The sequence below is a fragment of the Phlebotomus argentipes genome, unplaced genomic scaffold (assembly GCF_947086385.1).
Source record: "Phlebotomus argentipes unplaced genomic scaffold, Phlebotomus argentipes genome assembly contig_15, whole genome shotgun sequence".
Classification (NCBI taxonomy): domain Eukaryota; kingdom Metazoa; phylum Arthropoda; class Insecta; order Diptera; family Psychodidae; genus Phlebotomus; species Phlebotomus argentipes.
Genome location: NW_026776181.1, coordinates 11,731,279 through 11,749,934, shown reverse-complemented (window position 1 = coordinate 11,749,934; position 18,656 = coordinate 11,731,279). Strand labels below are relative to the sequence as shown.

General features: G+C 41.1%; 1 protein-coding gene across 1 annotated transcript; it reads right to left on the bottom strand.

The window, feature by feature from the left end:
* Positions 1-16,016: 16,016 nt before the first annotated feature.
* On the bottom strand, positions 16,017-17,128 carry LOC132261926 (DNA-directed RNA polymerase II subunit RPB9). The gene is made up of 3 exons (XM_059760978.1): positions 16,956-17,128; positions 16,764-16,892; positions 16,017-16,660 (listed from the first exon to the last, which is right to left on the bottom strand). Exons 1-3 carry the CDS (start codon positions 17,018-17,020, stop codon positions 16,471-16,473), a joined length of 384 nt encoding a protein of 127 aa, XP_059616961.1. The 5' UTR covers positions 17,021-17,128; the 3' UTR covers positions 16,017-16,470.
* Between the last annotated feature and the right edge of the window lie 1,528 nt (positions 17,129-18,656).

Below are 18,656 nucleotides of genomic sequence, written 5' to 3'. Positions count from 1 at the left end.
TTGATGACTGCGCGGAGAAGATGAATCTGGGAATCAAAATTATACATCCATTTGTGCATTCATAAATCTAGGAAAATGGGAAATTTGAGGGTGAAGAGATTCTGTCAGCCATGAAGATTTTTCTCCAATTGCTTTTTATATTTTTTTTAGACAATTTTCAATCTCATTAAAGTACGCGAAAACCAACATTCAGCTTCCTAAGGAGCAGTAGAACCAAGAACAGAACCATGTTCATCAGGACCAAATCAAATTTAACAAATTATTCCTGTAATTTATGAGTTTGCGTTTTAATTATTTAATAACCAATAATTAGAATATTCAGTAATAAATATTGGAACAAGAATACCCGGGATATAAATAAAATAACATCACAGATGCATCCAAATCAACGTGTTATCTCCATACGATGCTGTGCATTCGTGAGCTTTTCTTTCCCACCGCGTTTGTCATTGTATCCGTGAAACCGCAGAATTTTCCAGCATCACCTTGAGAACTCCCTTCAGCCCCAGCCGGAGAGGAGCGCTTTTCATTGGGAGAAAGTTGAGGATGCAAGTTTGGCGAAGTATTGAGTAAGTGAGCAACTGCGCAAGGTTCGAGTCGCGACTCTTCTCGTTCTCTTTTAAAGCCCACTTTCTCGGTGCATATTGCGCGAATATTGCATTTTCAAGTTTTAGTTCTCTCTCAGCCGTTGCGTTGTGATGGTTTCTGTTCCGCGGTGAAGTGGCTTTACACTGAGGGGCAGCTCTGCCAGTGCAGAAATTTTCTTCACTTGGGAGAAAAGCGCCCGTCCGCCGTCGCTTTTCCTGCGGGGCCGCGCGCGGGCTGTCGCGGACGGAAAAGGGGTGCAGTGAGGGTTGCGAATGGATGGATTTCCGGTCGGGAGAGGAAATGGGAGCTTTTCCTTTGTGACAACTGCACCGGGTCTCGAATGTGGCGAGGAGAATTTTTCCGAGCAGACAGTGGAACATTGGGCTGAAAATGTTGCGAGTTTCCCAGTGATAGAGTGAAATTGAATATATAATTTGTTGAAAAATTTTCGTGAGGATTTCTGTGTTGGTGAATGCGGAGTCAACGACAAAATGCATTGGGATATATAACTATATATATATACATATATATATATATATGTATAACTTTCTGCAATACCCACTCAACACCAATTATGTGCATAAAATACTGGATTATCCATCGTCATCAGGCAGCGACAGTGGTGATATTGCATCGCCTTTTCTGGGCTCTGCGCCTCATCTGCTGACGAGGAAAAATCGGGGGTCGGTGGAAATTTTCGCCCAGGAATGGAGGACGCAGGGAGAAAGGCCATTTTAGTTGGATGCTAGTGTTGGGGCACAAAGTGCACTCACATTGCACAGCAGAGAGTCTTCGCTGTGCGCCAACATGGCATTTCAGCAAAGAAATCTAGGGAAGATTTTATTAATAAATTTCGTGCGGTACACTTGTACATTCCTTGCGCCCATGCAGAAAATATAATCGACGTCAATATTAAAAACGGCAACATTAAAATGAAACGTAGTTCTCGACACACACTCCAACATGCACTTCGCGATACGCTGATGTCGCGGTGTGTGTCAGCAATCTCAAGTGCTTACGCGCTCTCGTGTGTGTTTCCGAGATGCAGATATATAATTATATTTGCGATTTATTAATAAAATTCGCAAGAATGCACCGCCACTGCATTGACATTCAGCCCTGCGTGGCCGCGGGAGCGCATCAGGAAGAGAGACGAGGCGCGAGATGCTCTGATCCAGAGGAGACTCATCGTGCATCACAGTGAGGCGCTAAGTGCAATTTGAGACAAAAACTTGTGCACTCGTCCTTGCAAGTTAATTGTGTCAGGGACGATCCGAATCCAAACACAGAGCGATTCTGGCGAACAGAGGAGCAACGAAAAAGTATATTTGAAGGAGATAAAGCGACACAGAGAGCAAATATAATGCATTTTCACATAACCCCCCAATACAGTTGAGATAATTAATTCATCTAATTTTTATTCATCTGCCATCTGTGTTGGTAGCTCATTGTGCATCATGGCAAATTGCATTTAATATTGACGATGGTGCTCAAATAATTTCCTGTGCAAGCTCTATTGCACCGCTGAAATGGATACTCTCTTGAGAATGTGTGTAGGAGTCATGAATTCGTAAAGTTCTCTGCGGTGTGAGGCACTCTGGAAGCTGCACAGTGAGGACGTTGTATCCGGGAAAATTTGGCGTCTCGAGCCACGAAGGCGGGTGAAAGACACCTGCCCAAGGGAGCGCGCAAGAGGAGGAGCGCCTCAGACATCGGCAGAGATGCTCCTCTGTGCGTTGGCCGCGCGGCGATGGTGTGTAAAAAGTGCGGATCGAGTTTGGCGAACGATAAAAATTCGCCAAATGCGTGTGTGGTTGAGATCCAATTGGGTAAGTGGATATAATTTGCTATTTTTGCAATACTGATTCATATTATTGTGTCTGCGTCTGATAGCTCATCTGGGTCTTTGACCTTTCTCTCCCTCCCGACCGCGAATAACTGACCATTCGCATGAAAGTGTGAAAAAGCACCGCCGAACAGAGACAACTTTCCACGACACGAATCGATTTTCATTGTGGGGAAACCTCCTTGCCAGCTCGTGCCGTCTCTGTCTGCTCGAGATTCATCTCGGGCAAGTCAGCGCGACGTGAGCGCAGGCAAGAGGGTCACTGCAAGGAGTGCATCTGCAGTACCTGAGCTCCGGCCGTGTGGGCGCCTGCGACCGGCGGGAAGGACGTCTGCATGGCGGAGCTCAGTTTGCATCTCGTACGCATCTGCGTGAGATTGCAAGTTGCGATGCCCCAAAAAGTGTCTGCCTCCATGATTCTTTGGCCCGCTCGCGCTCCCCAAAAAATCCATCTCTCTGTCTCTCCTCGATCTCTCCTTCTTGCTCCGGCACGTTTATGCACAGAAAGTGTACATATAGACTGGGGTTATGTGCTGCCATATACACATAAGTACGAATCGATAAGAACTGTCTGTGTTACAGCCAGACAGCCAGATACATAATTCTGCACACTGCGATATAGCGGCTATATGAGAAAAGCGCACATAGGTACAGGGCGTATGAATATAGGCAACGCTATATGCAGCGCTCGCCTGTATATGGCGATGTTGGATGTGGACTTGTGCACGGGGTATGGAATTGTATGCGAAAAAGGAACATTTGTGCTCTGGGATTTCTTTCGTTCCTCCCTTCAACACAAAATATTTGTGCATTGGCAGCCAAGTCTCTGCCATGCACCAATTTCCCGTCGCGGGACAGAGTTGAATAATCTCTTTCCTCTGCACGCAGATTTTCTCACTCTCCTCCACCCCATTCCGGGTGTCTGAGGCCTGAGTGCCGGCTCCGAAGGAGTGCTCGGAAGATGCATAGGGTGATCACTTCTCCATTCAGCATTCATCGCTCCAATTTCCCAACATGTTGTCCCACGCACCATTGTTCGGCATTTCGCGCGCTCTATCTCTCTCTCTCTCTCTTTCTCCCTTTGGGCTGGATTGCACTCCAGTCTAGCCTAGGTTCACTGGTGAGACTCTGACCGAAGGTAAATCATGTCTCTCGTCGATCTACAGTGATCCACTAGAACTAGTGACAGTGAAACTGAAAAAAGACATGAATTAGTGTTGATTAATTCACATTTCTAGCTAAACATGGATCTATTAGGGATTCTAAGTAATAATTTTTAAGTAGATATATACTTTAGAAACCTTTGAAACCACACTGAATTCAGCGCCCTGCTCGTAAAATCTGTTTTAGGGATATTCCGACATTTTCAGTGAATACGCGTTTCAGATGAATGATTGCTTGTGAGCTCGCGATTTCGCGATAAGAGTGTGTTTGACTGCAAATTTCGCGAATGTGACATTCGCAGGACTTTTCACTTCTTCGCTGTATTGGAGAGCAAAATTGTAGACCATCAAGCGAATCAGAAGATCTCTCTTTCAATTTGCTTCACCTCCCGTGGTTCGCGCCATACAAAAGCCCTGTCTGCAGATTTAGCAGTCATTGGACTCGAGCGATCGGCTATTGTGTTCAGCAACAGAAGCCAACACAAATGGTCCGAAAATTGCCTCATCAATGGTTCTCTTTGTGAAATAATTTAGAACGTCTTAAGATTCTACTGGTTTGGGCACTTAGATATTGATGATATTGGCTCATGTGAATGCACTTGAGGAAAAGACGTGCAGCAGATAATTTGATATAAATATTTGCCGTAGAAGTTACAAACCTTACAGCACTGGAGGAGATAAAGAAGTGCAAATATTTTACTTTATTTTCTCCAAGATGCTCAATAGAGACCACTTAAAAGCGCAAAAAGAGACTCAAATTGCGCATGGATGACTTTCTATGAAATGAAAGTAATCACATGGCAGGAGTTCGCGGCCTCAGTGCTAATTTCTGTGCAATTGATACACGCACTTGGGGACTGGTGTAAAAAGTTGCTTGAATATGCGATGGGATTACCGCATGCGAGAGCACCACATCTATTATATAGGCATACAAATGTACATATATATGCTGCCAGTGTCCGTCCAAGACTGACTAAAGTGGAGAGATAATGTGTATGAAAGAGGAAATGTGAGAATGGCGAGCGATGCATCGCAGTGTTCAGCCAAGTTCATCAGCGTATTCGCGGGATTTATCAGGAAACATGTCCGCAAAATGGTGAAACCACTCGAGGAATTTAGAAAGAAATTTATGGCCAAATATTTCACAGCGTAATTGCAATTAATAGCTTCTGATAGAATAAAATTCACGCCGAGTGGAATAGAGATTTCCATGGAAGATTCATAGAAGTAAACATCTCGACAAAGTGAAATATTTTTCATTTGAATCATTAACCATGATTCACTGTTTATTAATTAGATTGAATAAGCAAGATAGCGATGAAGTCTTGCTGTAACATAGCCTCTTTTGAACATTGCTCAGCGGAAGTTCCGTCTCTAGAATTTACCAAATACGGTTATTGAGAAGTTATTGCTTCCCTCACTTTTCTAGATCACTACACTTTGCGACGTGAAAGAAATCACAAAGTGCGCAATCTTTCCATTGGCACAAGGACTCAATGGACAGTTCAATTCTGCAAATGATCGAAATTAGTGGCGCCCAATTATGAACTTTTCTCTATGCACTGCTCAATTTCTTTTTCACCATTATATCATTCATGGTGTCAGTGTTCTTGGTGCCTCAATCTCTTCCCCTGTTCTCGTCGCGCTGTGCCAATTCTTGCATCCTTCTGTCCCATTGCACCCGTCGTCGATTCCGTGCACCGAGGCTCCAGCATGAGCTATGCTTCTGTTGCGGGCCTCGGGAACCGGTTTCCGGTCAATGTGTTTAACCACCTTAGCTGGTGGATGCTGAGCGCGTCTCCGTTGGCCAATCTCTGCCTTCATCATAGTTGAGGCCGAAGAAATGCACCGCGGAGGAGCTGGAAGACGAAGAAGAATTGCCGACGACCATGCCTGCGAAAGCAGAAAGACTGAGGAAATTATGCACAGCAAACCCTTGATGAACCCAAAGTCAGGAATACACACAAAAAGTGTGATTCTCACTACGAACGGCACAAAGGAGAAATCATTTGCCCTTAATTCAGAGCCTTCTAAGTTATTTTACAAATTAATGCAACTTTAGCGACTTAAAAAATATCCTTATGGTGACTAAAGAAAAGTTCTAAAAGCATATAATAAATGCTTCCTGGGGGTAATTCTTGCTGGCTCTTTGCACACATAAATCTCCCCGCTAAGCTTATGATCGGCAAATTCTTTATGCTCGCTATAGAAATCCCAGCGAAAAAGAGCCATGAAACGTCTCACCTTTTGGGTTGATGAGATTGTGTGTATTTGTGTATCGGGAATGCACTAAAAAGAAACCCCTCGAGGTCGGTGAACTTTTAATTGTTGGCAAGCACCAACAACAAACCTATATGTGCAATTTTTGTTCACGCGCATTTAATATAAACAACAATAAACAAAGCGCAAAAAGGAGCAACTTTTTAAAAAATAGCACCCGTCGTCACATGCACACGTAAGTCATCAACTGTTTTAATTTTAACAACTCGCTGGCACAAGGCATAAAATTCATTTCGCCACACTTTCCACTCTCTCCGTTCTTGCTTGAAATTTCGGCCAACTCATCCCAACTAGAGATGATTATATTTTTGCAAAAAGTCATCACATGCATTGTGTTGATTCTTCTGCACACACTTAGGAATCGTGGCATCTTCTAGGATTTCATTCAACTCCCAAGAGCAGCACTGAGAAAATTGCACAACGATTAGAGGCGCAATTCTTAATTAATTGCAGAGAATAGACAAATTTGCAGTGAGCCATCTTTCACATTCTGCGACGGTGAAGTAAATGCGATGCACTTCGAAATCTTGGTAGCGAGAATAATCAATACTATTTATATTCTCAATCATCAACTATCAGTTCATTGAGAGAGGTCGTAAACAAATCGCAAAATAGTTATGATCGATTTGTTGTGTAATTCGGAAAGTAACTTTATGCGTTACTGAAATGCATGTTGCTATAGATATTCAAATAGTTAACTCTTTAAGGACGATTGCGATCTTTATGATTGATGTTAATGAAGATTTTTACACTTTCTGAAGGCTCCTGAAATGTTATAGTATATTATCTTTATAAGTCATTAGCAGGGCGGCGAAAAGTGGGATCGAAGATATGCTGTAACAACTATATTGCGCGCCAAAATTTTTCTGCGTTGGCGGTTTTTTATGGGTTATATTTGTCACATAAATGTTTATGAATACATTGAGGCTATGAAATCGGATTAAGGGACATCACAGTTTAATCCACTACAAGTCACTATTTAAATGACCTTGCATAAACTTTTCTATCAATGTTGTTGAAGCATGAATTCATGAGTTACAAAAGTAATCTAGCGATGTCAGTATTAAACTTGTAAACGATATACAGAAGGGTTGTAAGCATTGACTACGATTTTGATGCCAAAAATACGTCAATCAATTAGTAATTGAGCATGGCAAGAGTTGCAGGAAATTAGGGCGACTTCATTGAACGATGTGTGCACTTTCTTTTCGCATTGCAAGTCTGGTAAGAAAAGCAAGCTAAATGAAGTGAGACAATTGCGCGGTATCCATACCAAAGAGAGATAATAAAATCTATTTCTGGGTAATGAGGTAAATAATGTGATTTTGCATGTACACACTCATTGTGGGCAAATTTATTCATTTGAATTAACTGTGCAAAAATGACACATCATTCCCCTAGTTTTGGTTGTTTTTTTTCTCCTCTTCCTCCCCTTTTCGCGTACGCCACGGCGATCAAAATATCGCCGTGCTCGCTCACCCACCCAGTTATTGTGCGAAAAATTGTTTGGCAACACTGTGTCAATGCACACTATATATATAGAATTGTGCACATATTAAATGCTCGGCTGATATCGGTGTGTGTATGCTGAAGAAGTATTTTTTATACGGCCATGTATTCCTCATTCGTGGCGAAGAGAGTCTCGCGTCCCGGCCACCAGTCGAACTTGCAAAGTTGACTAACCTTTGAAAATCCGAGCCATGCAGAGTAGCTGCAATTTCACACTAACACACTCCCGTCGCGGCTCCAACACACTCGCACTGACGGGCGCTCCGGCGAAATTGCACAGTGTCCCATTGTTGAGAGATAAATTGCGAGATTATTGCAATTTTATCGGAACTTTCCAAGAAAATCCCATCCCAGTCATTCCTGGGGATTCAGAGAAAATTCCCCATCGATCTCGAATGAAATGCCAAAGGTGTTTTTGCTCTTTTTGCCCAATGTGCACAGTAAGCTTTTCCAAATGGCCGGGAAAGCTCTCACTGTGCCACTGCCAATGCACTTGGTCAGTGTTGTAAATAGTTGCACTTGTGATGTTTTTAATAACACTGGCGGTATCATTGTTCCCGGAGAACTTAAACTATGCGCATGTGCTTCTCTTGAGAAATCTTCGGCATGCTTGTATTTTGCACTTCGCAGCGCGAGAGTGTGATTTGCATACACACAGAAGCATCGCAAAATGTGCGAAAATGCCCAAAGATGTGTCACACAGAACTCCAATTATAATCAATGCAAACGTGTGAGTTGGTTATTCAATTGACAACAATACCTTAAATGTGCATTTTCTATAGCACTCCCCCAATCACTGATGCTCTGTATGCGAACAAGAAAGGCATTCGCCGGTCTGGGTAATTACATTGGGAGGGAAGTATTTAGCAGGCAATATTCCCGGGCAGAATTCACTAATTGGTTAGACTCATTTCTATGACAATGCAAATTTACGGGAATTTCGACATCTTGCAATATAAGTTTCTTGAGTGTCTAATTAGTTAGTCCAATCCAATTGCCGTTCAATGAAGTTGTACTGTGTGATTAAGCGATTTACATCAATTCTGACAATTCTAGTCAATTTGACTTAACTAATTACCTCTCCAATTACTGCTCCCAATCTATTAATTATGCATTTCGATGCATTTCGCTCTTCTCTAGAGACAAAGAGCTGCACTAAAATCTTTACTTCAGGAAGCATGATTAAAGACATCGATGCAAATCTAGATGTAATTCCCTCATGTGAAAATATCTTGTACAAAGACCATCCTTCTCTTTGAAGTGGAAGCCTCGTTCCTTTTTGCTGCTAGGCCTGGGTTTGACGTCTCCATGAACAGGATCAGTCGATCATGGGAAGACGAAGACACCGGACGTCTCTCGGCGTCTAAAGTGGAGTCTGATATTAAATTAAATCTAACTTTTGCGAAGTGTTTGAAACTTTGAATATTTCGTGCAATAATGTAGCCTCTTTGCGACAGTGTTTTATTTTTATTGCGATATTTAAATGTTATATAGTTAGATTATGTGATGTATGTAAAGTGTCAATGTGCATTTTCTCGCTTAAATCTCGAACAGTCAAGGAATTTGACCTCAGTAAGCAAATTTTGCTGTTAATTATGAATGAATCTCTTTTTCACGTCACAGCCCGAGATACTATTTGCCTCGGTGGAAATGCTGCACAGAATTATCACTTTGAAATGCTGATAAGCAAATATGGATGGAGGCGCCTGGTGGTGATGTATATTTCGGGGCTTGAAAGTGCTCTTTCTGTCCTGTATTCACGGAAAAATGAATCAATTTGCATCAAATGACATACCACGCTACATTTTCTATGATGGAATTATATCAAAAAATTGTTCACAGGAATGATTTTCATGCTATACGCGGCCTGAACTCTACCAGGCGTCTCCATGGCAGTGCAACTATAAATAATTCATGATAGAATTAAATTTATCGCAGAGTGGTAATAAGACATTTCATGGGAAAAACATAATATGCATATTTTGACACCGAATTTCTCTGTGATGTTCATGATTATGGGAATACGATTATGAATGTGTGGAGTGTGCAATTTGATTGACAACAAAAGAAACAGTAATCAAAGCCTAGGTGCAAGCCTAGTTCTACATTGGTGAAAATTCCAATACTATTTTGATGGAGAATTGCATGTACTGTTGTATTTCAATTTCCAATTGCATAAGTGCGCCATTGAATTGCATAGAAATGAACTTGCACATTGAGTTTGTATGCTCACAGAGTGTATCCTGCAATAACATTGCACAAAATTGTTTTTGCTCAGAGCCAAACATAAAGAACATTAGTTTTGTGAACCCGTTGTGCATTTTTATTATTTAAAACAGACAAGGATATAGCCAGAAAGAGCTGTCGTACTGAAATATATGTTATTGAATATAAGGATGGTAATGATTATTATTATATTATTACATAAGTGAATGAGCATAATGACAGCAGAACACATTTGTCATTACAGAGGAATTAATAAACTGCTGAATTTTTAAATGAAACAACTAAAAGCTGATATCATAAATTTCAAATAATATTTCATCGCTGCATGTCAAGAAAAAGTCACAAAATTGACATATTTATTGGAACAAATTGATTGTGAAATCAAAAATGGCATTGCTATTTATTAAGCTGAACAAATTTGTAGCCTTTCCAATCAAGCATAAATGTGACATTTTACAGAGCTTCCTGAGTCGTCCTTGAACTTGAATGACGGTCATTTAACTACTAGAGTTGAGATCAAAGAAATTACTCTTCCATACTTCAAAGCATTTCTTCGCAGTTCAACAAAACCAATAGAGACGATTCAGCAAAATTGTTCGTGTGATTGAGCAGATTTTCTCTCCATGGTTTCGGGAATACGCCTCCAGAATTGTCTCACACAAAAGTATTAAGTGATTTCTCGTGTGCATCGAAATCCATTCGCGAGAATGCGCGGGAGCTTTTCACACTAGTGTGAGTGTGCAAGAAGAAGAGTGTGCAAAAGAGAACGTGCATTTTGGACCCCGGCATAGTGTTTGTGCATGTGGGTTTGTGTTGAATGAGAGCTTCTCTATGCATTCGCGCAAACGCAACCAAAGAAGACGAGGGCAAAAGAGGAGAAAGCACACCTTCCCGTGATCATGACTGCAGGTCTGGTCGTGAAGCGTCGAGAGCTTTCTTGAGGCCTGGAGCCTTTGCGCTTACCAGGGATCATGGAAAGGTGTTTATTTAGAATATCTCGCCCGGGCTACAAAAACCCCTTTTGTTGCATAATCTTCTCCTAGTCCTTTGTCTTCATAACCTTGTGCTTCCATTTCCCCTTTTTTAACATCACCTCCTACACAATGAACGCAAAGCGCATTCACTCTCATTCGGCTCTCTCCGTCCGACTTACAGACCAGATAAAGTGCCGGAACATTGACGACAGACATGAGGAGTAAGAGAAATTTCATTTTCTGCGCTTTTCTATTCGGCGTCTTACCAGAAATAGGCGAAGAAAGTGGAGAAAGCGTGAAAATGCATACTTTTGCTCAAAAATCCTCTCTCAAAGTCGGGACGCAAACCGCAACCTTGCGGAGTTTGGAAGAGAGTCATATTGCTTTTCGTACGAATTGCAGGTGTTATTTGCCCAGAGCTTTTCCCGCATTCTCACCCAAAAGTCAAGAACACCAAGGATTTATTGATCATGCTGTGCAATGCATCATTCAACCCATTAAACCTGATATTCATTTCCAATTTACCTTAAGAAGGTTCATGCCATGAATCCTAAATAAGTACAACGTACGATCGTGTGGATCGGGATTTGAGAATGTCCTAGAATTGGTGATCTAATTCCTACAAAGCAATGAAAGATATTCTCCGAACCTCAAGTCTTCGTACTTAGTGCAAAATTTGCTGCAAACCCGATTGAATAATACTGTTTTATCACTGATGCTCCTGCCCACGTGGTTCTCGAGTCAGTTCTTTCAACTCCAATAAATTCGGTCACAGAGAGACTTTGCGAAATATCGCAGAGTTTAATGATGACACTCGCGAATTCATTTCGCGAATGGATTGTGAATTCATCACTGTATGATCTCACGGAGTGGCCCAAGTGGTGGGGAGAGAAAGGTCCGCGTGTGTTGAAATTTTATTTATATCACACAACACATAAACTGGGGTATATTTGGTGGGATTTGCAAAAGAGAGGAAAAAAGTATGTGCAAAATACATGGAGGAGATCTCAAACAAGCGCAAATTCGCGTACAAACACACACCTTTCGCCTGTGTCAACGCGGATGATAATGTGAAAGACGATTTTGTTGTAGCTGGCGAAACTGATATAGCGAATAAATGAAGCAAATGAGGGAGCCAAGAAACAATCACTTATAAGCCACTCAATTCAAATGGATTGTGCCAAAAAAAACACCTCTAAATATTCTGTATTTTCTCCTTTTACAGGTCAAATGCAAAGGACTTCATTGACAAAAAATTCCACAATGATCTTGAAGAAAAGGTGTTGGCACTTTTTTCATTTGCAGAAACCCGTAGATCCGAACTTGTGCTCGTGGTTAAATCTGCCCAAGAACGGATATACGGGAATCTGTCGATGTAAATCCTTCCCGGATGCTTCACCCACGTTTGAATCAAGACATCACGCTCAATCGCGCTCCAACATGAGATATTTATATAACATCTGCGATTAGACTTGACAATATAAATCCACATCAATGTTTCAAGGCTACTTTGCGAATTGTCTCCCGGTCAAAGTTCCTGCACATCAAATTATTTATTTATACATTCTCTCCAGACACAAATATTCCACGCTCCTTGAAACTTTTCAACTCTTCCCTTTACGTATCTACGATTAATAAGTGCAAACTACGTGATTCCATAAACTATTTCACATTTACAGATCACAGAAGATTTACCAAATTGTGAGATGCTTTTATTGAGATGCTCTTTTTGAGTGAGATTAATTGCTTGCGCAAATTTTAACCAACAACAATCTGAAAATCAACGATGCTATCAGCAGAGTTTTCAGCATTTCCTTGACACACATTGAAGATTAATGTGTTCTGTCGACGCTAGAGAATATCCGGATAAGTATCAAGATAGTACGACCCTGTTAATTCTGCTGGAATTCGCTTCAAGGAGCTTGCAAAATTGTTTGAATGGTATTATCCGTATTATCATAAAATCACACTAGTTGAATCGTTAGCGTGAGGCTTAACGAAGAGCACTAGTTTGCTAATTTGGTAAGAATTTCCCCAAAATCTACTCATAGATATGTTTCAGTGGATGGTCTACTGATACTTTGACGCCTTCTTTTTGACACAAAGGACCTCTGACTGGCCCTTTCACGTTGAGGTAGTAGGTTGTATAGTATTGTGCAATTGAAGATGGCTATACAATCTGCTAACTTTCCGTGCGATGGCATCAATCAGCTCTCGTGCACCGTGAGAAATTTGAGAACGACGTGAGTCCATTTTCTCTCTCCCTGATAGAATTTCACGTCAGCTGTTTCCAAGTGCTTCCTCTTCTTTTTTTTCTCTTTGCAGTTTTTTTTTTTGCCAATGCCGCGAATAGGAAAGTGGTCAATGATAGTGAGACTTCGTTATCCAGTTGGCAATCAACTGCCTCGAAGAGCTTTCACACTCAGTCAATGGACAGCGACCGCAACAACGTGATTGTGTTTCGTGAGACTTCCTGGTATATATTGAGCAGTGATTTGAGAGTTTCCTTCGAGGATTTGTGAATTGATTCTGTGAAAAAATGGCCACATGGGAAAATACATCAGTACATAATTACGAAACTCGCGGAAAAGATTGCGAATTGACTTGTGTGTGTGTATCTAATTTGTGTAAATGTCAATGGTACGTATCACATAAGATTTTATAATATTTAATTTTAATTCAATCTCGGCGCCGTTTTGCACACCAACAAAATGTTTGCAAAAAATCAGTGAAAAACTGAGACTGTGTTAATTTAGTCACTATTTCCGTGTGTCTCACCACTCTTGAAAGTCTTTCACAAATAGTTTCGTGTTAGTTATTCCTCAAAAATCGACCTTCTGTGATCATTGGCAAATGGATTTTGATACTTTCTCGGCCTCGTGCAAATCAACGCGTTGCTGTTAGTGTTTTTCGTGGATTAATCGTGATTCGAGAGTGCATATAAAATGTCTAGATTTCCTCCCCAAATAAATTGATCCTTTTTGACCTGAGAAATGAATGGAGTGTCTTTCGCTCTGGCAATTTGCTTGAGAGCATCATTTCTCAAATTCATGTAGATTCATTGCAAATAAATTTAAAATAACGGTAGTGTGTACATATAAATACTAAGTGCAGATGTAAAAATGTGGCACTATATACACAAAATATCGACTAGATATGTACCATCAAGTCGAGTATCTCAAGTTGGCGCGAATTTCGTTCAATGAACTCCAACAAAGAGGTGTACACCCGCGAGTGCGACAGACAACACCGGAGAGAGGGTCAGAGAATCACACAAAATACATTTCGCAAGACAGCATAGAACTATTTATTTCGCGAAATCGTCGAGGTATTAGTGTTAGGGGGAATTGGTGGATATTTTTTTCGCAAATTCTCCTCCTCACTCTCTCTCTCTCTCTCGCTCTGCCTTTTTCCCGGCATGATTTTTGTGGTGTGCCTCTCAAAAAAGCTCTTAATCTACTTATGTACTCAGGAATGGTACATAGAGATTGTGGTGGTGTTTATTCGAAAATCTCCCAGCCAGAGACTGGCTGTGAATCGAAAAAGGAGATGATACTGAGCCCGCAGAGACGATCATGTTCACTGATCTTGCTGGAGATTGCTTCAATATTTTGGGATGACGACCAAATGGGAGTATCTTATTTCTCAATCAGCGAACTTCTTTTAATTGCTTGTTGCCAAGAAGGGTCTCAAAAGGAGATTTGAAAGAGCGTAATGGATTCTATATCTGTCTTTACACAATTATGGAAAGAAATTTGTACAATAATATTCAAAATATTGTATAGGGAGTTGAAATTGATAAAAATTTCTGTTTCATCAAACATTTAAATGATTTCAATTTATGTGTTTTTATATTGTTTTCCACGCCGTCCATTGTTCGACCGTAAAACGGAAAAATACGTTTGTTTAATGTATTTATGCAAAGTGCAAAATAAATATTATCCATGATTGCGCTCTCATATGTACATGCTCCTTAATCCTACTCTGCTTTCAGGCTATTCCCACCGCCGTGAACACCGTACAAAAGTTGATATCTGCTATTTTTGGGACTAACGAGCCATCAGTGAAGCCATTGAGATCATTCAACCGCGTGAGTGATCTTGAAATGCTCCGCAAATCATATTTTATAGGTCAGACGCGAATATGTTGTAATTTATTTAATCTGTTGCGGAGGCGCAAAAAGAGCCGAAAATTGCCAAATTCCCGTCGACGCGCCATTTTCCGCGTGTAGTTGTGAATGAAAACCCTCTCAAAAGGGTGGGCGACACTGCTTTGGATCTCTTTCACCCTCAAAACTCGTGCCGAAAATGCAGAGCAGGGTGTTCGGTATCGATTTTTGAACTTTACGCTCAGCGGCGCGGAGACAACCTACCTCAATACACCAACGAGGCGTATTTATTGTACTTTTAGCATTCTGGCGTCGCTCTTTTTGGACATATCATTGATTTTTCCCGACGTTCTCGCTTCTTTTCGGGGTGGAATGTGGAAAAGCTATGCATTTAAGTCAACATTTATTTCCTCAAATGGCAAAATTTATTTGTCTGTCCGTCAGACTGTGGCGAATTCTTGTCTACACTGTGATTTCATCCAGATGCTTGTCTAGCATTTGCTTGATTCCTAAAAAAAATTACCACATCTCAGAAGTCTGCCATGTCAGCGAAAATCGTTTGCAATTGCTAATTCCCTGAGACCCTAACTTGTGACTATTTGTTAGAGTTTCACAAGTTTTGTTCTCCGGTATTGGCGGCAAACTCTCAGCGAGATGCGTGCGAGGATGAGCGCAAGTGCGTGTGAGTGTTGGACATCTTTTTGGCAATCAGTAAGAATGGCAAAATTTGCGTACAAATGGCCAATATCGTGCAATAAATTTCCAATCTTTATTCGCGTCCGCATCGTCGCGAATTTTTTTGCGCGCGAAAGCAGCGAGGGCAAGAACAGTGATGATTACAATAAATTGTACATAAAAGTAACGGCCGATAGGTAAAGGCAAGGAGTCAACAGGGTTCTTGATCTCGACGCCACGCAGACGAACAGGGCAGACGCATCGAGTGATTTTTGCAAATGAGGCCGAACATGCGTGAGAAATGAACACCCAAATGGAGAACACAATTCCATCCTATATTTCAGAGGTTATTTCTCCCGGGCGCGGACAAAAGACGGAGGACGTCTACCCGAAGGCATCGCACCCCTTTCACCTAGGCTTGCATTGAGATTAGACACATCCCTCCATGATGTCAGTTTAGCACTCTGCTTGCCTAAGCAAATGGTACAATGTTCTAGCATTCACCACAGCTTCTCAAAACTTTGATCCTTCATTGATTTGAACAGATGAAATCCTTTTCTTATTGAATTGAATTAAATGTTTCATAAAGCCTGGGAAATCTCAAAGCACATCAATCTTTGAAACTCAGCTACAATTTACCAACTATTCTGTAATTCTGCATATGTTCTGCTTCATTATATTGTAATTTTATTTCAGAGTTTGGCAATGGAAACTATGGAAAACATCAGATGCAGTTTGAGAAGCACTGCCTAGACAACAAAATAGAAAAGATGATAGAACACACTTGGCGCAATTCGATGCAGCGCAACATTGCAATAGACGACTGTCCATTCTTGGACTGCATTTGCGAGGGGGATGCAACAAAAGGGTTGGCGAATAGAGAATTATTTGCATACTAGTTGCATTACTTCTCATTATATTTCTCCGTCGTGTCTCTGTACATTTGCAATGGGCAGCAAAAAATGCCAATTCGCGTTAGAAGATCATCGACTCAACAATAGAATAGACGAAGAATAAATTTTGCAACCTGAATTTCTCGTTTCGCGACACGTTTTCATTCCATCCCGAACAGACTGAGGTGAAATTTAATTGCTGCTCTCTCTACTCTGTCCATCGATGGGTGCAGTTTTGATTGGTGCACACGTAATAGAGCCGCATCTCTTCTTCTGCACGGCGCGTCTGGGCCTGGAAGAACACCGCCTCTTGGTGGCCGCACTTCGGGCAAGCGTGATCCTCCGTCCGTGGCAACGTCGGGTCGGATATCACGTCCGGAACGATGTGTGTGAGTTCGCTGCGAAAAAAGGACAATTAGAATGGTGTTCTTGTACTTCACGATAGTGCGTTTGATGAATAAATTCAATATCGATCTTCTCAGAAAGGCACTTTCTACTCACTCAATTTCGTGCATAATCTTGTTCACGTAGATACAATTGGAGTCTGCCACTTGCTTATAGTCACAATTACGACAAGCGTAGAGGAGAATTTTGTTGTCCTTGTCCTCCTTTGGATACAACATGTTGTTGCTGAAAATATCCGGAAAGTGTTAGGAAAACATCAACAAACATTGCTCACCAAAGAAAGCTCACCACTCTTGGCAGAAACGTATTCCAACAAATCCTGGACCATCGTCGTGTGTGTCGTAGCCAGACATTTTGGGAAATGGATGAAAAATGTAGAGAAAACTCGAGTTTTTAGCGTAAAATGAGAAAACTTGACTTGCTGTTTTTATTCGCCTTTCTTGGTTATGTTTACAACCGGTTCAAGTTGTCAACATCGCGATGTAAGAGACATCTACAGCGAAATCCGCGTACATTCTGTTCGTTATGATTTTATGCCAAAAGTGCCATAAATATTTAGCGCGAAGAAATGCTGGATTTCAAATTATTTTCAGTCCTGATTTTTGTGAGTTCTTCTTAGGAGAAGCTAGAGCATTCTTAGTTAAAGCTAATAACGCTAAGAAACGAAGGAGAAGGAAATTGCGAGACAGTATAATAGAAAAAGACTAAAAAGCTTTCCTTGCGGGTTTTCTTTAATCTTTTCAGGATAAATGGACTTTTTGAAAAGCCGCTTTGTTCTATTCTTTGATTCTTTGTTATTTTATTGTCCTCGTAATAATCCGCATTACATTTTCTAAGTCAACCGAAAGACATATTCTGAATAAAAAATGTATATTTCTGAAAGTTCTTTCATAAGTTCAACATTTTCCTAAATTTTTAATTAGTCAATGCATAGAGAATAGCGCAGTACGACACGGCAGCCTTCATGGCCTGTAAAGGAATTATCGTCAATACACTGAATTGTCATTTATTGAATTGGTTGGCAATCTACCTCGACGAATGTGAAAAAGTTCACATCAATAAGTCCAGCTGCCTTAATTCCGTGCGGTTTTTGGGCGATTCTCATGATGAAGAGGAGATTCATCTGCTCAAGCGTGGTCATTTCGTACCACTTTGTCAGATAGACGGATATTCCTATCTGTTCTGTATTCGCGACGAGTGTCTCTCCGAAGAGACAGAGGACGAATAATTGTGTGACACCTAAGAAAGTGAGTATATAAATTGACCCGTCGAACTCCTCCTGCACGAGAATTGCGTAGAACAGGGAGCAAATGACTGTAAAACTTGTAATGAAATGATTGAAGGACAAATGTCTGTAGATATTGTCCAAAGTCTTGAGCATGTTCAATACTTTCATGTGTTTCTCGTAGATTTCCTTCAGCAATGCTTTCTCACTCTTCACCACGTCGTTGTCTTCGAGGAGAGTTTCGCAGATTTCAGAAATGATTTTCAGTTCGCAACGAAAATGGAGACCAAAGAAAATAATGAACAAATCTCCGAATGAAATGATGGAGAGGAAGGAGAAGTAAATGAAGAACTGCCAAATCATGTTGAAAATGTAGGAATAAGTTGGAGATTCAAGAAATATGGGGATATTGTAGAGCAGCGGAAACTCCACTGTTGGCAGAGTGAAAAGCCAACCCAAAGTCACAAATTCCGCCAACCAGAAGATTGCACCGTAAGCTCTGCAAGAACCACCAAGTTACAACTACATTCCAGACAAATCCTTGGACAAATTCTTGCTCACACTAAACCCACGATGGTGAGCTTGAAGTTCTCTCTCAAATCCCTCTGCTGAATCTCTAGAATGGGCTTGCTGTACTCTTTGGAGTAAAGCTCTCCGATTTCCTGAAGTAGTCCGAGGAATTCTTTCTTGTTGTACATCAACGTGAATCCCTTCGCAATGGCCATGAAGTGCACAAGAAACCACGCCATGTTGAGAGTCCACAT

What these genes read in the sequence shown, in the direction of transcription:
- LOC132261926 (XM_059760978.1), bottom strand. Translation starts at nt 17,020, where the DNA reads ATGTCTGGCTACGACACACACGACGATGGTCCAGGATTTGTTGGAATA. An exon ending in ATACGTTTCTGCCAAGAGTG is followed by an intron (nt 16,893 to 16,955) that starts GTGAGCTTTCTT and finishes GGATATTTTCAG; the next exon opens with CAACAACATGTTGTATCCAA. An exon ending in AAGATTATGCACGAAATTGA is followed by an intron (nt 16,661 to 16,763) that starts GTGAGTAGAAAG and finishes CTTTTTTCGCAG; the next exon opens with CGAACTCACACACATCGTTC.